Source organism: Enhydra lutris, unplaced genomic scaffold, assembly GCF_002288905.1.
Source record: "Enhydra lutris kenyoni isolate GAN:26980312 unplaced genomic scaffold, ASM228890v2 scaffoldscaffold1, whole genome shotgun sequence".
Taxonomy (NCBI): domain Eukaryota; kingdom Metazoa; phylum Chordata; class Mammalia; order Carnivora; family Mustelidae; genus Enhydra; species Enhydra lutris.
Genome location: NW_019154085.1, coordinates 50,259,423 through 50,280,731, shown reverse-complemented (window position 1 = coordinate 50,280,731; position 21,309 = coordinate 50,259,423). Strand labels below are relative to the sequence as shown.

Genomic DNA, 21,309 nt, shown 5'->3' with positions numbered 1-21,309 from the left:
AGAAGTGGATATATAGTGTTTCTTTATGAAAGAGGCAGCTGAGAGTTGACTGGGGGCCTAAGGACGGTCTTGGGGTTTAACATTAGCCACTGTGAGCAGAGACTGAGCAGAGATGCATAATGGGATGTTCAAGCTTCCTTGAAGGCAATATGGCAATTGGTTATCATAAATTCCGAGTATTGGGCACAGAGTCCCAAGCAAGCTCTTATTCACAGAATGTATCACTGGGTACACACCTAGCCTTTAGGCTAAGGGCTTAGATTTGAGAGACTCCCTTTTCCACTTCTGTACCTTATTCCAGTGGACCTTTTAGTTGTGCTTGTTGCATTGTCATTATCCAGTCAGTAGAATTGGGTGGTTTTCTTCAGTAGCACTCAGCATCCTGGATATAAGCAGAGGAAGTATGCCACTGAGTTGATTCAGAGCTAGGGTTTTGGTAGCTGTGTGATATAAAGACAAGAGGTTGGGGAACACCTGGGTGGCTCAGTCGGTTAAGTGTCTGCCTTCAGCTCAGGTCATGATCTAGGGTCCTGGGATCGAGTCCCTGCTCAGTGGGGAGTCTGCTTCTCCCTCTCTCTCTGCCTGCTGCTCTCCCTCTTTATGCTCTCTCTGCCAAGTAAATAAGATCTTTGAAAAAAAAGATTTATTTATTTGATAGAGACACAGTGAGAGAGAGAACACAAGCAGGGGGACTGGGTGAGGGAGAAGCAGGCTCCCCAGAGAGCAGGGAGCCCAATTTGGGACTTGATCCCAGGACCCTGGGATCATGACCTGAGCAGAAGGCAGACACTTAAAGGCTGAGCCACCCAGGTGCCCCTAAATAAAATCTTAAAAAAAAAGAAAAAGCGTAGTTTCAATTATAAATCATGGCATAGAGACAAACGGAAGGAAACAGATCTAAGGTTAATAGTCTTGGTGAAGAGGGAAGACTTAACAAGGTAGAAATCACTAGTAATACTGAGAGCAAAGGCATGTCAAATCTGCAAGGATACATCCCTGTTAGATGATACACTAAAGTTCAAAACTTCAGATACAAATGAAAACCTAGTCCTTTTTTTTTTTTTAATTCCAACAAATGGATTCTGGGATGTAGAATAATTTTCTGTGGCTCACGAGCATCCCCATCTTTTATTTCGTCAGATTGCCTACAAAAAAGGTCATGCTGAACAGCAGTCTCAATTCACGATGTTGCCGGACCCTCCGGATATAGAATTTGCTAAGAAAGTGACCAATCAAGTGAGCAAGGTAAGTAAATAGGGCTGGGCCACTCTCTGCCTTGAAACTTCTGGCTTAATCCTCTCAAATCTCAGAGAAAGTAAGGGGAACCCGAAGACCCAACACCAACACTGAGAGTTGTTTTGCAATAGGACCCTAAAAAGTCTACCTTGAACCCGGTACCTCCATTAACACTGTGGGGCCATGTTCATAAATGTGCGGCCCACTTAAGGACTCAGTGATTGGTAAATGGGAAAGCTGCATTTTAAGAACAGAAGCTATGTTCTGATGTCATTTAACATTGTGACTTAGGGAAGTGCTACTAACCGAGAACTGAGTCACCACACATTTTCTTGGAGGATCTGATTGTCTTAATTCAGTGTGAAGACCTGATATGATTTAATGCTCTCTGTCAGACGGAGAAAATAAGAATGCATGAGTGATCTCTCAGACAGGGCTTAGTGTGACAGCTGTGGACAGTGCACCTCATAGCTTTTAAGGCCCAGGAAAATGGCTTAGTCTGTCTATATTTAGGCTGGTAAACTAGCTCTGTGGAATGCAGGCCTCCCAGAGAATGCCGAGAGACAGATATTCAGCTGATGACCAGACCCATGCTAAAGTCCCATTTTATTTAATTAATTAATTTATTTATTTTTAAAAAGATTTATTTATTTATTTATTTGACAGACAGATCACAAGTAGGCAGAGAGGCAGGCAGAGAGAGAGAGAGAGAGGGAAGCAGGCTCCCTGCTGAGCAGAGAGCCCAAAGCGGGGCTCGTTCCTAGGACTCTGGGATCATGACCTGAGCTGAAGGCAGAGGCTTTAACCCACTGAGCCACCCAGGCGCCCTCTAAAGTTCTATTTTAAATTGGTTTGTATCGGGCCACTTTCTCCTGGGATACTGCTCCTTTTAAATACTTTTCGTTGCCCTCTGTGGAGTTCAGTCCCAATTTGGTCTACTGCTTGAATCTTGGTGGAACCTCAAGGTTTCTATCTTATTTAGGTATTTGGTGGGAAAGGATGTCTCTGAGAAAGGAGAAGGAAGAAAAATTATGAAAGATGAAGTTTATTCAGTGATGTTTTTAATGTCTGATGTTGCAGACTACTAACTATAACCAAGGGCTTATTTGGATGATAGAGCTGATAAGTACAGTAAATTTTCACTAACAGGAATGCCATGACCCTGGAATTTCCCCAGGGCCAAGCAGAAATGAACTTTAGAACTGTCCAGAAAGAGCTGGTCTGCTGAAAATATTCATACTTAAATAAGATTAGGGAACAAGGATCACTGATCTTTTTTTTTTTGAAGAAAATGTACAACCCTCTTTCAAATGGTCATTTGGAAAACAAATCTATTTTTAATTTTTATTTAAAGCATATTTTAAATGATATCTTACTAATGCAGCACACTTAGCTTATTTGAGGGTGCAATGTGGGTACTTGAACATGATTAAAAAAAATGCCTTTTTTTTTTTAAAGATTTTATTTATTTATTCGACAGAGACCAAAAGTAGGCAGAGAGGCAGGCAGAGAGAGAGGGGGAAGCAGGCTCCCTGCTGAACAGAGAGTCTCATGCGGGCCTCGATCCCAGGACCCTAAGATCGTGACCTGAGCCAAAGGCAGAGGCCCAACCCACTGAGCCACCCAGCTCTGTAATCAATCTCCACTAATTTAGACATGCCGGTTAGTCTAGAATTGTACTCCTCGATGTAGTGGCCATCATCCACATGTGACCACTGAGCATTTGAAATGTGATTATATAAACTGAGGGTCCTATATGCATGACATAGACACTGGGTCTTGAACAATTAGGATAAAAAGAATATAAAATAGCTCATAATTTTCATATTGATTACACATTGAAATCATTTGTTGGATCTATTGGGTTAAGTAAAATATATTATTAAAATTAATTTCACACCTATTCCTTCTTGCATTTTAAAAATTGGCTACTAGAAAATTTACAGTTACAGTGGTGGCTTGCATGAGGTGCCTGTTGGACCGCACCACTCCAACCAGATACGGTGGCGTCATTGGACATTTCAATGGGTTTGCCATTGTGGAATAGCAATATGAGCCAAGGGAAGATGGCTGTGGATGAAAGTCACTAGATTTGGCTGTTCATCCCAGTCTTACCCAAATTCCAAGTTTTTAATGGCTGCTGGACATCTAAAACAATACTCACTTTGGGAAGAAATACTTGTGATTGGTAGCAGTCCATCCAACCACAGACCATCCAATAAGAGGACTAGAGCTGGAGGTGGAGGAGAGAGAGGTGATTTAGCTGTGGGACTTGCCTCCGTCCTCTTGAAGTGTTCCCCACCATCATGGGCTTTGATCCACGTTTCAGTATCCTCATTTCCTTGCTCTCCAACATGGGTAAAACCTCCTTGATCTACTCCCTCTTAGGTATTCAAATCCAGCATTTCCTTGTCTGTGTTTCCCAGATCCATCCCTTCGTCTTCTAGCCTTCAGTTCATGTTTGTTTGTTTGCTTGTTTTTTTTTTTTTTAAAGATTTTATTTATTTATTTGACAGAGAGAGATCACAAGTAGATGGAGAGGCAGGCAGAGAGAGGGAGGGAGAGAGAGGGAAGCAGGCTCCCTGCTGAGCAGAGAGCCCGACGCGGGACTCGATCCCAGGGACCTGAGATCATGACCTGAGCCGAAGGCAGCGGCTTAACCCACTGAGCCACCCAGGCGCCCCTGTTTGCTTGTTTTTAAAGATTTTGGTGATTTATTTGGGAGAGAGAGTAAAAGAGAGCATGAGAGGGGAGAAGGTCAGAGGGAAAAGGAGATTCCCCACAGACCCGGGAGCCCGATGCAGGACTCGATCCCAGGACTCTGGGATCATGACCCAAACCGAAGGCAGAGGCTTAAACAACTGAGCCACCCAGGCGCCCTTCCATTCGTATGTGAATATGATGATTGTGTATCTGCAATGATTATATGGCTTATATATTGATTCTGTTGTTTACCAGCTTTCCTTACTGGATCTATCAGAATCCGTTCTCTCACTTTTCTCTTTGGCCAAAGCCACCAGCTCCACGGCAGCACTTGTCTGGGCTCAGTCGCATTTTGTAGCTCTAACACAGATGGATAGGCAGGCAGGTGGTTCATGTGAGGGAGCATTCCGGTGAGGTCACTGCGCACGCCACAGCCAGCTGGAGGTGGGTTTCTGAATACAACACTGGGAAGTCCCTTTAGTCTCTCTGTGCTTGCCTCTCTGCTTCCTTCTAGATTCATAACGTGAGGAAAAATGTGAGATTCCAGGCTAGAATGTCCAGTGATAGCTCCCTGGGATCTAGAGTTGAAAAGAAGAGCTCTGTTTCCTTTACTTCTGTGCACACTCCTGCCACCAAATGGGTCTTGTACCACACTGACCAATTCTGACACCAACTCGGTGCCCTATTAATTCACTTCAATTCTGACATTATCTACCTGGAATTAGCCTCAGATCTCACAGGTTAAGGGTTCAGACCCACAAGACTGACCCTACTTCAGACAACCAGTCGTAAATCTGGACCTCCCATACCTCTGACTGACTGGCTTAAATTCAGGCTTCCCATGACTCCCTCCTCATATTTGATAATTTGCTAATAATTGGCTCACAGCACTCAGGGGAAACACTCTTATGTTTATTATATAACAGAGGCTACAGATGAACAACCGGGATAAAGAGGTACCTGGGGTGAGGTCCTGAAGGGTCCCAAGCACAGGACCTTCCATCCCTGTGGAGCTGGGGTATGCTCTATCTTAGTATTTCACTGGAATATTTTTAAAAACATCTTTCAGAAAATACTGCTGCACACCACAAAGATGCCAAGCTCTGATCTTCTAATACCACGGAAGCTCCTCTATCACAAAGACTTAGGGAGAAACTTCCATTGATTCCATCAGAAGAGATTTGGTTGAGTTAGGAAAGCGACCCTGGGGCCACTATGGGCAATGAAAATGTCAGTCGGGACCCCTCCAGCTGCGTGAGAGAATCGCGTTTCTGTGAACGAAGCTGTCCGAAGTCCTAGTATTTAGCAACTCACAGAAAGAATGAAGTGTGATTAACTAATAGGCTTTGTCGTCCTTCCATTTGATAACCACATCAGAACCGCAGATGCAGATGTGGAAAGTCGAAAATAAAGCCATGTGTTTAAGAAGGACATTAGGGTGTCTAGTTTGTGGCCCAATGCAAGCCTCTCAGCTCATTTCTGATGAGGAGGAGCTACAGTCTGAGGAAGCAATTTTACTGCATCTATCGACCTGCGGTTACTCTCTTGCCCACAGAAGGTGTTCCAGAGCTTGAACTGACCCCATGTGCTGTCCTCTGTTAAATGAACAAACACAGAATCCTAGAGAAAGTTAAATCCATTCTTGATTCCAGGTTTCCATTGATTGACTTGGAACATGACAGTCAGACAGAAGGACTAGGGTGGAGCAGGAGGGAAGGTTGGGTGTGGGGCCCCTGGTACAGTTAACGTCTCTGTGTCCCACGTAAACACTCAGGCCTTGCTGCCAGGCATGTAGAGTCAACCGCTTAGTGGACAGAGGAGGTCCCATGCAGACACATACCTCTCTCTTCCTCTCATTCCTCAAGCTGCAGGCCTTTATTCTTTCAACTCCTCTCCTACCTGTAAATGAAGGGAAGGCCATAACTTTTTCAACAGTTAACAAGCTGCAGCCTCAGTCGCTTGTAGTGAAAATCTTCCCAGACCTGCGAGTAGTCAGGGGTGCATGGTGAGAGATCCACCTCCAAGCTGACCCATTTTAGCTACTGGTTCATGAAGAGAGAGAAGTCAGGGAGGACTTTGGGTGAGGGTGCTGGGGTCTTAAACTCTTGTTTTGCATCTTGTTTTATTTTACTTTTTTTTTGGAGAGAGAATGTGCGAGTGGGGTAGGGCATCGGGAAGGGGCAGAAGGCAAGAGAGACTATCTTAAGCAGGCTCCATACCCAGTGTGGAGCCCACTCAGGGCTCAGTCTCATGACCCTGAGATCATGACCTGAGCCGAATCCAAGAGTCTGACATTTAGCCAACTAAGACACCCAGGCACCCCTGCATCTTGTTTTAATATCTTTTTAAAACAATGGGTATCTGTATCTTAATGTGAGAATTAATTTTTACTTAATTTTCTTTTAACAAATCTACATATGTGATTTTCTTATTATTTCTCTATAATGACCCCATGTTTGGACCTCATTAAGAATGTCTGCTACAGGGACACCTGGGTGGCTCAGTCAGTTAAGCCTCTGCCTTCAGCTCAGGTCGTGATCCTAGCGTCCTGGGATGGAGTCCCACATCAGGCTCCTTGCTCAGTGGGGAGCCTGCTTCTCCCTCTGCCTATAGCTCCCTCTGCTTATATGCTCTGTCTTTGACAAATGAGTAAAATCTTAAAAAAAAAAAAAAAAAAAAAAAAAAAAAAAGAATACTGCCTTTTCAATTTTAAATTATATTACAAAGTTTTGGAGATGCATCGGGCTCTGTTTCCCCTACCCCCTAATATCGGAGTTGTTTTCCTTTGACACCAAGCAGAAGAATGGCAACACCCCCCCACCAAGAATGTAGATTGGAGATCTTAACCTGGGGTGCATGTAATTCAGGAATTCTCTGTGGGGCATCCGGGTGGCCCAGTCAGTTAGGTGTCTGCCTTCGGCTCAGGTCATGATCCCAGAGTCCTGTAATCCAGCCCTGCATCGGGCTCCCTGCTATGTGGGGAGCCTGCTTCTCCCTTTCCCACTCCCCTGGCTTGTGTTCCATCTCTCACCGTGTCTCTCTCTGTCAAATTAATAAAATCTTTAAAAAAGAAAAAAAGAATTCTCTAAGTTGTGTTTATGGGCATTTTATAGCTTTCTCAGATATCTGAAGAGGTCTAGTCCCCAAAAAGTTTAGAAATACTTCTATAGGCAATCAGTCAATCGAAAAATCCTTTTTGACTAAGTCTGTTTTGATTGACTGAAGAGTTGACTACAATTTTTTTAAAGCTTCAAGAGAGGAGAGTACACATTAATTGCTACTTTAATGTAAATATTATCTCGACAAAGATTTCTATCAAAGAATACTCACACAATTTTCTCCAGTTTCTTACTCTGTTATGCTATCAATGTTATCATCATAGTTGTTAGAGTTATCATAGCCTGCATTTGCTTAGGACTCTTCAGGGTATGAACTTTTTAATCTTTTTTTTTTTTTTTTTAAGATTTTATTTATTTGTCAGAGAGAGAGGGAGAGAGCAAGCACAGGCAGACAGAATGGCAGGCAGAGGCAGAGGGAGAAGCAGGCTCCCTGATGAGCAAGGAGCCCGATGTGGGACTCGATCCCAGGACACTGGGATCATGACCTGAGCTGAAGGCAGCTGCTTAACCAACTGAGCCACCCAGGCGTCCCATGAACTTTTTAATCTTAATGTGGAATGTTGTTGGTGCTATGGTTGAGAACCCTGAAACTTGGAGAAGCTAAGTCACACCTTTGGTAATGTTAAGAGTCCAGTCTTGGGCCCAGAGCTTCTGGACTCAGGCCCAAGACTCTAAAATTTATAGTTACGAAAAACACTTGGCTATTGATTGGCATATTAAGCTCTTGAGAAGAAAGGGTATGTGCATTTGAGGAAGGATTGAGCATCCTTCAACTCATACTCACTAGTTCAACACATCACTCCTCCTTGGCACTGGTTCTGTTAAAGGTATACCAGAAAGCAACGTTCTTTTCTCTTGGAGAGTATAGTAGGGGTGTAGGTGTGCAGAAACCTTGAGGCTCATTGGTTGTATCTGTTAACACATTTCCCAAGAAGGGGAAATTGCTGTAACCCAGCTCTGGCTTTGGCTTATATGCCCAGATTTGGGATTGAGTAATTTAATTTTATTTTAAGAACAGTATAAGGCCAAGGTAGTTTGAAGCCACATATCATTGACTCAGCTCAATTCAGTGTATTTGAGCATGCATTTATGAGGCCACTTGTGCGTGCTGCAGTTTGTGTTAGATTCCGAGGATATAAACATAAAGAAGACATAATTCCAGTCTTCTAGATGCCCACAGCCTGAAGTTCAGGTGGGGTGGTGTTTGGGAGTAAGATGGGGCAATTTTTGAATTGCTTGCCAGTTCTCATTAAAATTTCTTTAAGTCTCAACTGGAAAGACTTAAAATTAGTCTGTAAGCCAGATTTTTGTATTGCTTTCTGGATAACTAGGAGTATTGGTAAAGCTCAGAAATAAGTTCATCTGGCATAGAAACCTGGGGTTTAGGGGTTTTATTATAACTCTGAAATACAAGTGGAGTATGCTTCTGAGTCTCCTACCTCAAACATCAGAGGATATCTGTAAGTTCTGAATGAACTAAGTCCCCAGATTCGACAAGAAGAGGGTCAATTATTACCTCTACCCACTGCTCAACTTTCTTGTTGACACTATGCTAGAAGGTTTGAAGACTTCTATTAAGAACTTAAGAAGGGCCATAATCAAGATATCTTTTTATTTTAAAAGATGTTTTTTAAAGCTGCCCATTTATTACTTTTCTATCTTACTTGTCAATTTCTGTATTTCCTATATTTTGTCTTGTCTTCTTTTTTCTCGTAGCAAAAATACAAGGCAGACTATGAAAATAAAATCAAAGGCAAATGGAGTGAGACACCTTGCTTTGAAATTGCTACTGCCAGAATGAATGCTGATAACATCAGCACAGTAAGTAGGAAGAAATGGCCAGATGTTCTTAGGATGAAAGGTGACCCTTTCCTTTATAACTTCTAGTCCCCAACTACACCTGAAGGGGTACCAGAACATTAGAGTCTAGGTAGTGGACTCTTCTTGGGGACAAGACCTGTGTAGAGTTCCTAACCAGAAAGAAATCTCCCAGTCTTCCCTCCCTTTTGAGAAATACTGTTTTACTCAGATTACATTATTCTTGCCTCAATTTTCATATGAACAGTAGGGTTTCAAAGTGAGTACAGGTTAAAGGGTCCCCTTTTAAATTTATTCTTTGCCTGGGGAACCCAAACTACATTTATGAAACTGACCAGTTTCTTCCCAGAAATTCTTCACTGAAAAACTCTTTTCCTTTTCTCTGAAATTCTCTGCCCCTAGCCCTGGGAGCTCCTTCTTAGAGGGTAGTTTTCAGCCTCTTGCAATTGCTCTAAGTCTCAGTTAAATTGCTCATTGTTTTTGTGATGGCCCTACCATCTCTCATTGTAACCTGATCTGCATAAGCCAAGAGGAATGGGGCTATGCATAAGCTCTCCAAGTGGCCCCTGTTCCCCTGTGTGAACCCTTGCACAGTCTGTGCTCACAGCAGTTCTCCAGCATGTTTAATGTCTTACAGAGAAAATACCAGGAAGATTTTGAGAATATGAAAGACCAGATCTACTTCATGCAGACGGAAACACCGGAGTACAAAGTGAATAAACAAGCTGGGGTAGCAGCTAGCAAGGTATGGGGAAATGCTCTCATGTGTTATGATGGTCTTGTTGGGGGTGGACTTTTTATAACTCTTAATTTTGTAAGTAATGAAAAAAAAAAGTTCTTGGGCAACAACAAAAAAAGTACTTTGGGGTTATAAGGCTACCAAATTTTTGAAAAATTTTGCTAGTATGAGCATTAACAATACTTAAGTACTATCTTTAATATTTCATAAAGGACCTTTTGATACCTGCAAGTAGAAAGGTTGTGCTCTCCAACAGAAGGACCCCCTCAAGAAAATACGATTGGCAAACTTCTCTGAACATGGACATTCCCACACTCATGATTATAATTTTTTAAATTTTCCTACTAATTGGTGAGAATCTGGTCACAGAGAAGATACAGAGATCCATGGATATGTTCATATACTCTATAGAGCAGACTTTGGTAAATAGATTCCTCAGCATTCTAGCACTAGAAAGCGTATAAACTTCAGAGCTAATCAGACTTGACTCAAATCCTGCCCTTGGCTCTGCTGAAGGAGTGAAAGCAAGAAGGTCTCATCACCTAGGAAGCTATTTCAGTCTCCAGGTGCAAGACAGTCATGTTTTGGATCAGGAGGAGAGCAGGGCAGGTGATGAGATGTACTTTGAAGGTAGAGCTGATCTGGTCTGCTGTTGGGTTGGTTGTGGGATATGGGAAGAAAGTTTGGGTCTAAGCAACTGCATGAATGGGATTTCCCTTTACAAGAGAGGGAAGAGTGTGGAAGGACTGGATAATTATTTTTGGAGGGGAAACATAGGCTCAGCTTCCCATATGTAAGACCTGAGATGCCTTTTAGACATCTGAGTGGAAATGTTAAGTGGGCAGTTGACTGCACAAGACTGAAGTTTCAGGGGAGATATCGGGAAGGGTTGTATAAATTTGGAAGACATCCGTATATGGATAGTATTTAACATCGTAAGACCGGACACCATCAAGGGAGCAAATGTAGACTGAAAGCTCTAGGACTGAACTCTGGAGTGTCCCCATGCGAACACATCAGTGCCATGAGGTGGGAGTAGAGTTGGGAGAGAGTGGGAAGCAAGTGAAGGGAGAAGAGGGTGATCAGCTGTGTCAGAGGTTTCTGACATGAATTTACCCGTGTCTGGTCTCTGACGAACTTAAGAGCAACTTGGTTGAGTCTGCTTAGAGAGGGCTCAAGAGTGGATGAGAACAGAGATTTAGAAGAATATAACTGTACTCAGCTTTTTCAAAGTATTTTCCTGAAAGGAAAAGAAGAAAATGAGGTAGTGGCTGAGGGATACGTGGGTGAAGAGGGGATTCCTTTAAGATAGCAAAGACACTGTGTATCTGCGTTGATGGGAAAAATCCACACTGTGGAAGGAAAATAATCTCTTTCGGAGGCAGAAAGAGTGGCTGGAGTGATATCCTTGAGTAGGTGAAAGGGGAAGGGTTCTGGTACTTAACAGGAGGGGAAACTTTGCCACAAGTACCGACAGTTTATCCATAAACAGGAGAAGAGGCCACATATCCCAGATGTAGGTAGGGAGATAAGGGTGTGTGTGGAATTTCTTTTCTGGTTGGTTCCATTTTTCAATAAAGTTCATAATTCTGTAAGATAGAAAGTTATGTCTTTCATTCCTGTAGAGTATTCCCTGTGAGTCTTCTGTGGCTGCTGTAGAGGGTGGTGCCTCAGTCTTTCAGCTGTGTATCTCCTGCCTTTGGAGACCAAACTGATTATATTTGGTTTTTGAGGTTCTCAAATGTTGGTAAGCTACCTAGGAGTCTTTGAACTGTTGTGTATTCTACAGCTGTGTTGCCACAATAAATGGCAGGCACTGAGGATCAGGGTCAGAACTAGGATCGGTTTCTTGTTCTCCCTTTGGGCATGTTCCTGATAGGGGCTTTGGGGCGCTCATTAAAAGCTTCTGCTAGGGCGCCTGGGTGGCTCAGTGGTTTAAGCCTCTGCCTTCAGCTCAGGTCATGATCTCAGGATCCTGGGATCGAGCCCCACATCGGGCTCTCTGCTCAGCGGGGAGCCTGCTTCCCCCCCCTACCCCGCCTGCTTCCCTGCCTACTTGTGATCTCTCTCTGTCAAATAAATAAATAAAATCTTAAAAAAAAAAAAAAGCTTCTGCTAAAGCTGGAATTGAAGGTGCAAAGTGGGAGGGCGGAAAGAAGAGGCGAGGTTGTCATCCTTCATCTAGCCTCCAGCCCTTTCCTCTCGCTTCTGATGTACATTAGATACACACATGCTCACGCACAGCCACAGATGAAGCATACGATTGAGGATGCTTCTGGTTTGCTTTCTTTAACAGTGTGTTGGCAATTAGGCAGCTGGAGGCTAAGAGCTAAATGAGGGTTGTGGAGCAGCAAGTGTCTGGGACATGAGGCTCTGTCATTATCTATGTGTGTCTTTTTCTCTTTGAGGGCGGGGACCAGGTCTTACTCTTTCTTGGACCTGTCCCAGAGCCAGTGCATAATTGATCCCCTATGGACATTATTGAATGAATAAATGAATGGGAAGAGAAGTTAGCCTGGATATTGATGCACTTGCTCTGCTGCTGTTATGAGCTACTAGGAGTATTTTGTTTGTAAAATGTCAAGCTGCCACTCTTTTAGAGAGAAAATTGATTGCAAAACCATGTCATAATATCCATAATAGAGACGAGAGCAAAAATAACCCACAGCATTACTTTCTCATTTTATTTCACTCATACAGGTAAAATACAAAGAAGACTATGAAAAGAATAAGGGAAAAGCAGATTATAATGTACTTCCTGCTTCAGAGAACCCACTGCTCCAGCAGCTGAAGGCGGCAGGAAATGCCCTGAGTGATGTAAGTACATTCTTGTCAAAAAGTGTTTTTTTTTTTTAACCTTAGCTGCCAGAGAGATGAGATTTTGCTCCTATAATACATATATAACTAAATGACTAAGTGCATATATAACTTTGCAAATACTTTAAGATTCTAGTGTCGCAGTTCCCCTGGAACCATTTACCCACAGGAAGACAGGCATGCCTCTGAGTATGATGTGTGTCAGTTTTGGTGGGGGGGGCTATGGATTTAGCTCAGTGGGCAGAGAAATCCTCATTTGCTTATAGGCTCTGGTGCCTGAGCTTCCATATGGACAAAGAGTACACTGTAGGAAATACATGTGATCTGACCCAGGCAGAAGGAGACTTCGAAAGGGGAGGAGAGTGAGAGATGAAATTGTGCGTGTGCCCTGCCCTTGTGTTCATCAAGCGGGGCAAGGACAAATGTCCCGTGTCTCACCGCTTCTTCCCCTTGCCTCCACCATTCTCTGTGCAGATTCTGTCCCTAGAAACAACCATTTGCAGACAGTATGACTTAAAAAAGATGGCTCCCTGAGCCTTCACAGGAGTTTCTCCATGTGGAATTAAGAGTCTGACCAATCCATTAGATTTAAAATTGATTGGATAAGTGAGAAATGGCATTAAGAGACTAGAAGCCTGAGACCACTTTGCCTGTACATAAAGAGACTGAACATGTGATCAGTTGCATTTTTCCCTTATAGTTACACTGTATTAAGCTTTCCCAGTATTTGAGAATTATACATGGTTCTCTCTGCAGGTTAGTTTTCTTTGTCCCTCAAATTAAGTCAGCACCATAGAAATGTGTACATGCAATTGATGAAGGGGGTGAGTGGATTTGGGGTGGCAGGTGAGAGAGTCAGTGTGTCTGTCCAAATAGCCCTGTTGGGAAATCAGTGCAAAACAGGTCTCCTGTTTCCTAGATGAAGGTCATCTTTAGCAAACATCTAAAAGCCCGGGTTCAAATCTCCTTTGCTGATAAAGAGAACAATATAAAAATTTGAAAACCAAATAGCACCATTTACAGTCTCTAAACCCAACATGAGAAAGTGACAAGACCTACTTTCTCAGTTGCACCTTTAAAATCAATAGTTGTTTTTTGTTATTGTTAGAGCTAAATTGACATCCTAGCGGAGAAGAAGAGTGAGTGGGTTTATCATCTGAGTTCTTGGGTATACTGTAATTTTAAGATACACTATCTGTTTGCAGAAGGCTTTTCCCTTGGTGGAAGGAGGAAGAGCGTGCATGTACTTCTCAGCATATACTCAACTTTTTTGTGAAGGTTTATTTAAAAAAAAAATTCACTGTTGCTCAGAATATTCGTGTCTGTCGTGACACCATCAGTGAGGGACGAGTGTGTGAGTTGGGGGAGGGAAGACCTAGCAGAGCTGAAATACACACAACTCGCCACAACTAAGGTCTTGGTCTGAGTCAGTGTACTAGTTTCTAGATCCTTTGGTGACCATTGAAAACCTAAGCTTTACAGTCATTGCTAATAGAAGAAACTTATCATTCACCACATCCCAATGTCTGATTGTCAATTTTTAAGACAATTGGCAGGCGATATATTTTTTTCTTCTTCTTTTGTTGAGTGTTGGGAAATACAAGTGTTACAATCAGTGTGGGAGTGACAGGAGTCTACTTTAACTGATTTTTTTTTTTCTTTGACAGAAACTATACAAGGAAAACTATGAAAAGACAAAGGCAAAGAGCATAAATTACTGCGAAACCCCCAAATTTCAACTTGATACAGTTCTGCACAACTTCACTAGTGATGTAAGCAGTCCTGTGGTCACTACTTCTGTTAAGAAGAGATCCATTATTTCCCCCAATAAATACATGAAATGTGTTTTGTCTTTCAGACTAAATACAAAGATTCCTACTTGAAGAATATTTTGGGACATTATGTCGGCAGCTTTGAGGATCCATACCATACGCACTGCATGAAAGTTACAGCTCAAAACAGTGACGTAAGTGCCAAGACAATCCGGTAGCTTTCCAACACGTCCTTAGGGCATGAATAAATGGTTGCATCCTTATATCTGATTTCTTTTCCTCCTAGAAAAACTACAAAGCAGAATATGAAGAAGACAGAGGCAAAGGCTTCTTCCCTCAGACTATAACTCAAGAATATGAAGCAATCAAGAAACTGGATCAGTGTAAAGATGTGAGTCTGTGATAGGAACTTGGAACATCCTGCCGCCTGTGGCCTCTAGGGGTTAAGAAATACCTACAATGTTAAAACACTTCTCAAATAAATGCAAGCAAGGAAATTGCAAGAAACAAAATTTATCTTGTAGTAGATGAACTGATTTCCCCTATTGTCATCCATACATTTCAAGAGCTAGTTCTAGTTCATTTCCCCAAAGGAGGGTTATTTCTCATTCTTCATTCTGAAGAATGAGAAAGTTTCTTGTACAGATGTGACAGTATCTGTCAAAAACAGGGCAGTCTAATCAGAAGAGAGCCGTGGGTTTGATTAACTACAAGTTTCTTTTCCTTTGGGGAATGGATTCTCCTTCCTTGGCCTCTAGGCCAACTTGGATTTGACTCCTAAAATGATTCCTTTTTTCTCCATAGCATACCTACAAAGTCCATCCAGATAAGACAAAATTCACTCAAGTTACGGACTCTCCTGTTCTGGTGCAAGCCCAGGTCAATTCCAAACAACTGAGTGATGTAAGTTCCTTTAAATATGCAGAAAATCCAGTTGGGAGGGATAACCTAACATAACTCTGCATATAAAATCCAGTGACTTGTCACATTTACCAAAAAAAGGCTAAGTATGTTTTAGCAAATTTAACTTGTCTATATTCGTAATCACCTAAAATATCTCCTTATTTACTTGCCTTGCATCTTCTTGGATGGGTATCAATGATAGCTGGTTCTAGAAGGGGAACTGATGTACATTACTGCCCTGGAAAGAACATGAGTTCTTGAGTCAGACAAGACTGGGTAAAATTCCAGCTCTGTCTTTACAACCTGGCAGCACAGGCAAACTGTTGAACCTCTCTATGCCTCTTATTGCCCTTTTGTAATTTGTGGTTGCTTTGAAGAGTAAATGGAAGGAGGGATGAGCATAGGAAATACCCTGGCCCAGAGCGAATATTCAATACATGAGATGTCTCTGTCTCAAATACATTTTTGGGAAATGGAGTTTTTGAGATAAGTTTTATCACATGAGTTTTAAGTATGAACTCCCAAGCTTGTGTTGAACTAAACAAAACAGTGAAAGTAACCTTAGTCAATTTATGACCAGAAATCAAGTCTTCACATAAGAGTCTTAACAAACCATAATGTACATGTGGGGACATAACTAGGTTTGTTAGAACATGTTCCCAGAAAGTGAGCATTGACAATGATAAGAGAGAAAGGGCTGTGAGTCTCAGAGTCCCCTGATTCCGAGGGCCCATTGTGGTATGGTTGGAGAGGCAGCATATGTGAGACAGCCATCACCTTCCAGGACAGTCCTACGCCAGTGACAGGTGTGATATCACCCGTGTTATCGATAACGCAGAGTGGCCCACCCTAGTTCTGGACTTGTGTCTTGATCTTAACAACGCTGTCAGTTATTTAAACAAAATGTATTTTACATTTTATTTTATGAAATGTACCACACAAGGTTTTTGTATTTGGGGACAGTTCTTCTTTAGAACTAATTGTCTCCTTTACTGTCTGTCTCTCTCCCTCTCTGTCTGTCTGTCTCACTTTCTGTCTCAGCTGAACTACAAAGCAAAGCATGAAAGTGAAAAGTTCAAGTGCCACATACCTCCAGATACTCCTGCCCTCCTCCAGCACAAAGTCAACGCCTATAACCTGAGTGATGTAAGTTCCCGTGTACTATGCCATGGGCTATCCTGACAACCTGTGCTTTTATTTCTGGATTGCTTCACTGAATAAACACGTCTGTGTTCAAGATGGGAAGAACATTTAACCTGTGTATCACGTCCCTGTGCCTCTGCCCACATATCTTTGAATTCACCTTGTAAATGTAGATAGCAATGTTGTAAGTAGCTTCATACAATCAGACAGTCTTAGTATGGTTTTTTTTTTTTTTCAGTCTTAGTATGTTTTAACCAACCCTCCAAATGCCACCACTCATGTAGGTGTAACTGTGAATCATACTGTTAGAGATTTTAGCCATATATTCATTTATGCTATGCTATAATTAATTTTCACCCAGGGCCTGGTTTTTTAGATAGTTTCATTTTATTTATTCCTCAGATGTGTAATGCCCCTTATTTCCCATAAATGGTGCTCATTTCTACGTGTAAGAGAGCTTACACTAAGATTTACAGGGTATTCAAAAGGCATTAAGGCCAAGTATCCATTGCTACCTTTCATTTTCAAAAATTAATTATAGAGAAAAGTCAAATTCCCCTTGGAGGAGTAGGGTAGATCTCCGTTTCTTCCACAATTCTATAAATAAGTACTCAGGTTATCCAGCATCAATGAGTATTGTAATGAGTCAGGACTTTTCAGAGGACTTTGAGATCAAATGAGAGTGATATCTTTAGATCACAAAAAGTAAATTAACTATCGAACATTTGTGCCACTCTGTGAAGTACTCAGTGTTAGGAATCAGATATTAGTATGGTCGCTAAATGAGGTTAATTTGATGAAAGATTCTAGTGAGGAGTAGAGAACCTTGAGCTTGGGAAGTTAGAAGCTTCAGCTTGAAGAGAAATGACCAAAATATGCACAATTTTCTGGACAATAAAAATGGTCCATTTATTTCGCATTAAGCCTGAGTATTGAGATGCTCATTACTCTTTAAAGTGTGGTAAACATGCATATCATTTTTGCTGATTCCTTTGTTAAAATGTTTCTGTCCAGAATATCTACAAGCATGACTGGGAGAAGAGCAAAGCGAAGAAATTCGACATTAAAGTGGACGCCATTCCCCTGCTGGCAGCCAAGGCCAACAGCAAGATCGCCAGCGATGTGAGTGTGGCCTGGGCGCCTGGGCAGGGGGCCCGCCGTGACGGTTCTGGGTGGGTGGGAACCAGCACATGTGATGTCTTTACAGGTGATGTACAAGAAAGACTATGAGAAAAATAAAGGGAAAATGATTGGAGCCCTGAGCATTAATGATGACCCCAAGATGCTGCACTCTTTGAAGACGGCCAAAAACCAGAGTGAGGTGAGCGTCTTTGTAAATCTGTCTCGTTTTCAAGATGGTATCCCTGTTTACATGCCCAGGGGTGGTAGCAAGTAAAAGGATTCCATATCCATGGGCTCTGTCCTGTTCACAGCAAACTGCTGGGGATAAACTTCAGAAGCAGAATGATTTCCCATATTCTTGTACCTTTCAGTGTTTGAGGAGAGAAATTACTGATTTATAATTATGTCCATTTCATTTTAAAAAATGTATGTTTTGTTATTTAATAGAATATTGATTTTAATTCTCAGAACTTTTTGAAAACATCAGTAGATATTTTCATATTTTCTTTTGATTGAAAAATAACCTTTAAAATTATGGTTTTAAAACTGTCTTTATATTGGAAGAGAATCAGAGTCACAGACAAAAATCTTATTATTAACTGTCATTGTTCTTTATTGACTTTAGCAGTTATTACCAGCATAGGTTCAAGGAAAACACTGCACTGATTATAGGGATTATAGGCCCCTTTGAGAATCTGATAAAAGACTTGGATCACTCATCTAGAAAAATGAACTTTTTCTTCATACCTTTTGTCTGAATTGCAGAGAATTTATAGATTCCTAAGGCTTATCTATGGGCCAACTCTCATCTTTGAGTTAAAATTCTTACTGCAGGGGAGAAAACACCAACTGCAAATTGCAGCGTATACTGTGTTTAAAGAATGTTTAGAGAATTCCTTAAGAGTGGAAAGACTGTTCAGCATAGCTTGCAAATATTTTTTTCATAATTAAATAGAAGAATGTTTGTATTTTCAACCATGTGTTCATATAATTATCTATATATACTTCTTTAATTCATTTTGCGTGTGCTATGTGATTATATAGTGTGCTATGTGATTATAAAACATCCTGTATTCAGTAACTTTCTCTGATAGCTTCACACTGAATTATGTCAATATACAGTGCTCACATACATCGTATTTTTTACTAGTTCCTTATCCCTTCTCAGTTCCAAAGGTTATAGCTGTCTATTGACAGCACATGTATCTTTGTCTTTTGTTCTTTATCTCATCACAGTACCATTAGAACACTAAGCACATAGTAGTGTTTGGTAAATACTTGTTAATTGATTGATATTGGCAACCAAAAAAGCTAGTCAATGATGAATCATTTTCACATACTATCCAGGCTAAATGCTTAGCTGCAGATATGGAACATGCAAAGCTTTTAAAGAGAATCTTTTAAGGCCATTTGGACCTTTGACTACATTTTATATACGTAGATGCCTGTTTGAACTGATAAGGACAGGAACAAAAGAATAAAAACAATTTGGTCAAAAACATTTCCACACATCATTGTCGTTGCAACATTGCTTTTCAGTTTATTTATTTATTTATTTAAGATTTATTTTAGAGAAGGCAGAAAGAGAAAGCATGAATGGGAGGGGCAGAGGGAGAGGGAAAAAGAATCTCAAGCAGACTCCACACTGACCGTGGAGCCCAATGTGGGGCTTGATCCCACAACCCTGAGATCATGACCTGTGCCAAAACCAAGAGTTGGACACTCAACCGACTGTACCACCCAGGCGCTCCTATAAGTTTCTTTCTTTTTTTCTTTCTCTCTTTTTGTTAAATGTTATTTACTTATTTGAAAGAGAGAGCAAGAGTGTGAGCAGGAGAGCACCAGTAGGAAGAGCTGCAGAGGAAGAGGGAGAAGTAGGCCCCCTGCTGAGCAGGGAGCCCGATGCAGGGCTCCATCCCAGGACCCTGGGATCATAACCTGAGCTGAAGGCAGACTCTTAACCGACTGAATCACCCAGGATCCCCCCAAGTTATTTCTAATAAAGACAAACTGTATTTTTTTCAGTGTTCTAGCACTGTCAGAAAGTTTCCATATTTTATTTTCATAAACCAGAGTCTAGATTTTACAATTAAGTGATAAGTTTATTCAGTGAACGTGACTGCCCACAAAAATATTTAGAAGGAAAATCACATTCCCTAAGCTAAACAATCAGGTTGTTTTCAAAAGGAATTGCTACAGAAGATTTATAAGGCACATGGATACTTGCTACCTTGGGTCAGTCTTTAATGCTTCTGTGATTATGTGGGGATATAACAAGTTTAGAATTTTCCTACAGGCACTGGGTCAGAATTTTTCTTTCCTGTTAAGTAATTGATGAGTGGACATGATGAAGCTGGGGCTTTGACCTAATTAGCACCCTGTCTTAACATTCCAGAAAGCCAGCCAATGAAAGTACTTTCTGAGGCTCAGTCAAGACATTTGGTTTATGAGAACACTGTAATAAGTGCCAAGGTTACTTTCATGGCTCAGTTTCACAAACTTTTCTCCTTTGAGGTCTTATTACTGCTGCAATCTGAAGCTTCTTTTAAATCGTTACCAAAATTAAACTTGGTATGAAAAAAACCTTTGGGATTCTCAGTGGGGCTTATCTACTGTCAAAAGTAGAATAGCCAGGTTGGGAAAAAAAAAATCTGTAACCATTTAAAGATGACGTTAGGAAAGCCAAGTAGTCAAGAGGACAGCTTTATTCACAAAGTAGTCATTTTATAAAGTCCGAAGTATGGAATGACCGTCATATAATTTTTACCATTAAATTTTTTTTTATTGGAAAACAGATCAAGGATTAGATGACTTCAGTAAAAATAACACTTGTTAATGGTCCTTGCAAAACCCTGTGTTAAAATAAAATACCTGTCAGGCACAGAAGCTGTGGCCCATTCCTGATGTCTGAAAGTTGCTCTTTTATCTAAAAAGAGATTTGTTCAGATATGTCCACGTTTGACTTTTTTGGAGGGAAAGGGTTCAATAATGTGTAACATATGCACAGATTTTAGGAAAAAATAACTACTCAGCTATTGGAATGTGCTTCTGTAACTTGTGTTTGTTGTTTGTGAGAGACTTCTATGCCTGTCTGGAAATCCATTGAGGGTTTGTGGTAATAAATGGAAATTTCCTATTCACAGCGTGAATATCGCAAAGACTATGAGAAGTCAAAGACTATCTACACGGCCCCTCTTGATATGCTCCAAGTCACTCAAGCTAAGAAATCTCAGGAGATTGCTAGCGATGTGGACTATAAGCACATCTTGCACAATTACAGCTACCCTCCCGATAGCATCAACGTGGATCTCGCCAAGAAGGCTTATGCACTGCAGAGTGATGTGAGTAATCGGATTTTCTCTATTCCCTGTTTCTAAGGTGGAAACGGAAATAATCTTTAAGTGGAGTGAGATTTTTTTGACATTCCTCAGTATTGTCATTGTCTTCTGTATGGAGCAAGTATGTAACGGGAAATGACCCTTATGGCTGGAGGAGCGTGTGCCCTTTAGAGTTAGAGAGACCTAGGTCTAGCATGACCTCATCACTCTGTCCCTTTGGGAAAGCTATCAACCTTGCTGAGTCTCAAGTCGTCCTTGTGAAATTGGAATAAAGTAAAAGAATTGTTTTGAGAATTTAAATGCATGCAAATACTTAGCTTAGTGTCAGGCCCCAGTGAATTCTCAGTAAACATTCACTGTTATTATCTTTGTTATTATCACAGTGATCTCATTCATTGTTCTCAATAACTTTTTACCTGGATAGCTATCTTGTCTGAAAATAAAGTATCTTCTATCATTTACAGCATCAATTTTCATAATCACTGAGGTTTTTTTCTGCAGATGAAAACTTGTTTAGGCAAATTAATTTGAGCTACACAATTGAACATTTCATCCTAACAATTCTGTTCTATTTTTTTAACGTAGTGAGCACATAACAT

General features: G+C 41.2%; 1 protein-coding gene across 1 annotated transcript in view; it reads left to right on the top strand.

Annotated features, from left to right (window-relative positions):
• The window catches only part of LOC111149725 (nebulin), a 201,455-nt gene that overhangs the window by 14,277 nt on the left and 165,869 nt on the right, over window positions 1-21,309 (top strand). Inside the window, exons 8-19 of the mRNA XM_022507000.1 lie at window positions 1,141-1,245; window positions 8,775-8,879; window positions 9,514-9,621; window positions 12,316-12,432; window positions 14,100-14,204; window positions 14,291-14,398; window positions 14,491-14,595; window positions 15,009-15,107; window positions 16,149-16,253; window positions 17,265-17,372; window positions 17,458-17,571; window positions 20,516-20,713. Coding sequence (XP_022362708.1) covers window positions 1,141-1,245; window positions 8,775-8,879; window positions 9,514-9,621; window positions 12,316-12,432; window positions 14,100-14,204; window positions 14,291-14,398; window positions 14,491-14,595; window positions 15,009-15,107; window positions 16,149-16,253; window positions 17,265-17,372; window positions 17,458-17,571; window positions 20,516-20,713 — 1,377 coding nt within the window. The remainder of the gene's footprint in view (window positions 1-1,140; window positions 1,246-8,774; window positions 8,880-9,513; window positions 9,622-12,315; window positions 12,433-14,099; window positions 14,205-14,290; window positions 14,399-14,490; window positions 14,596-15,008; window positions 15,108-16,148; window positions 16,254-17,264; window positions 17,373-17,457; window positions 17,572-20,515; window positions 20,714-21,309) is intronic.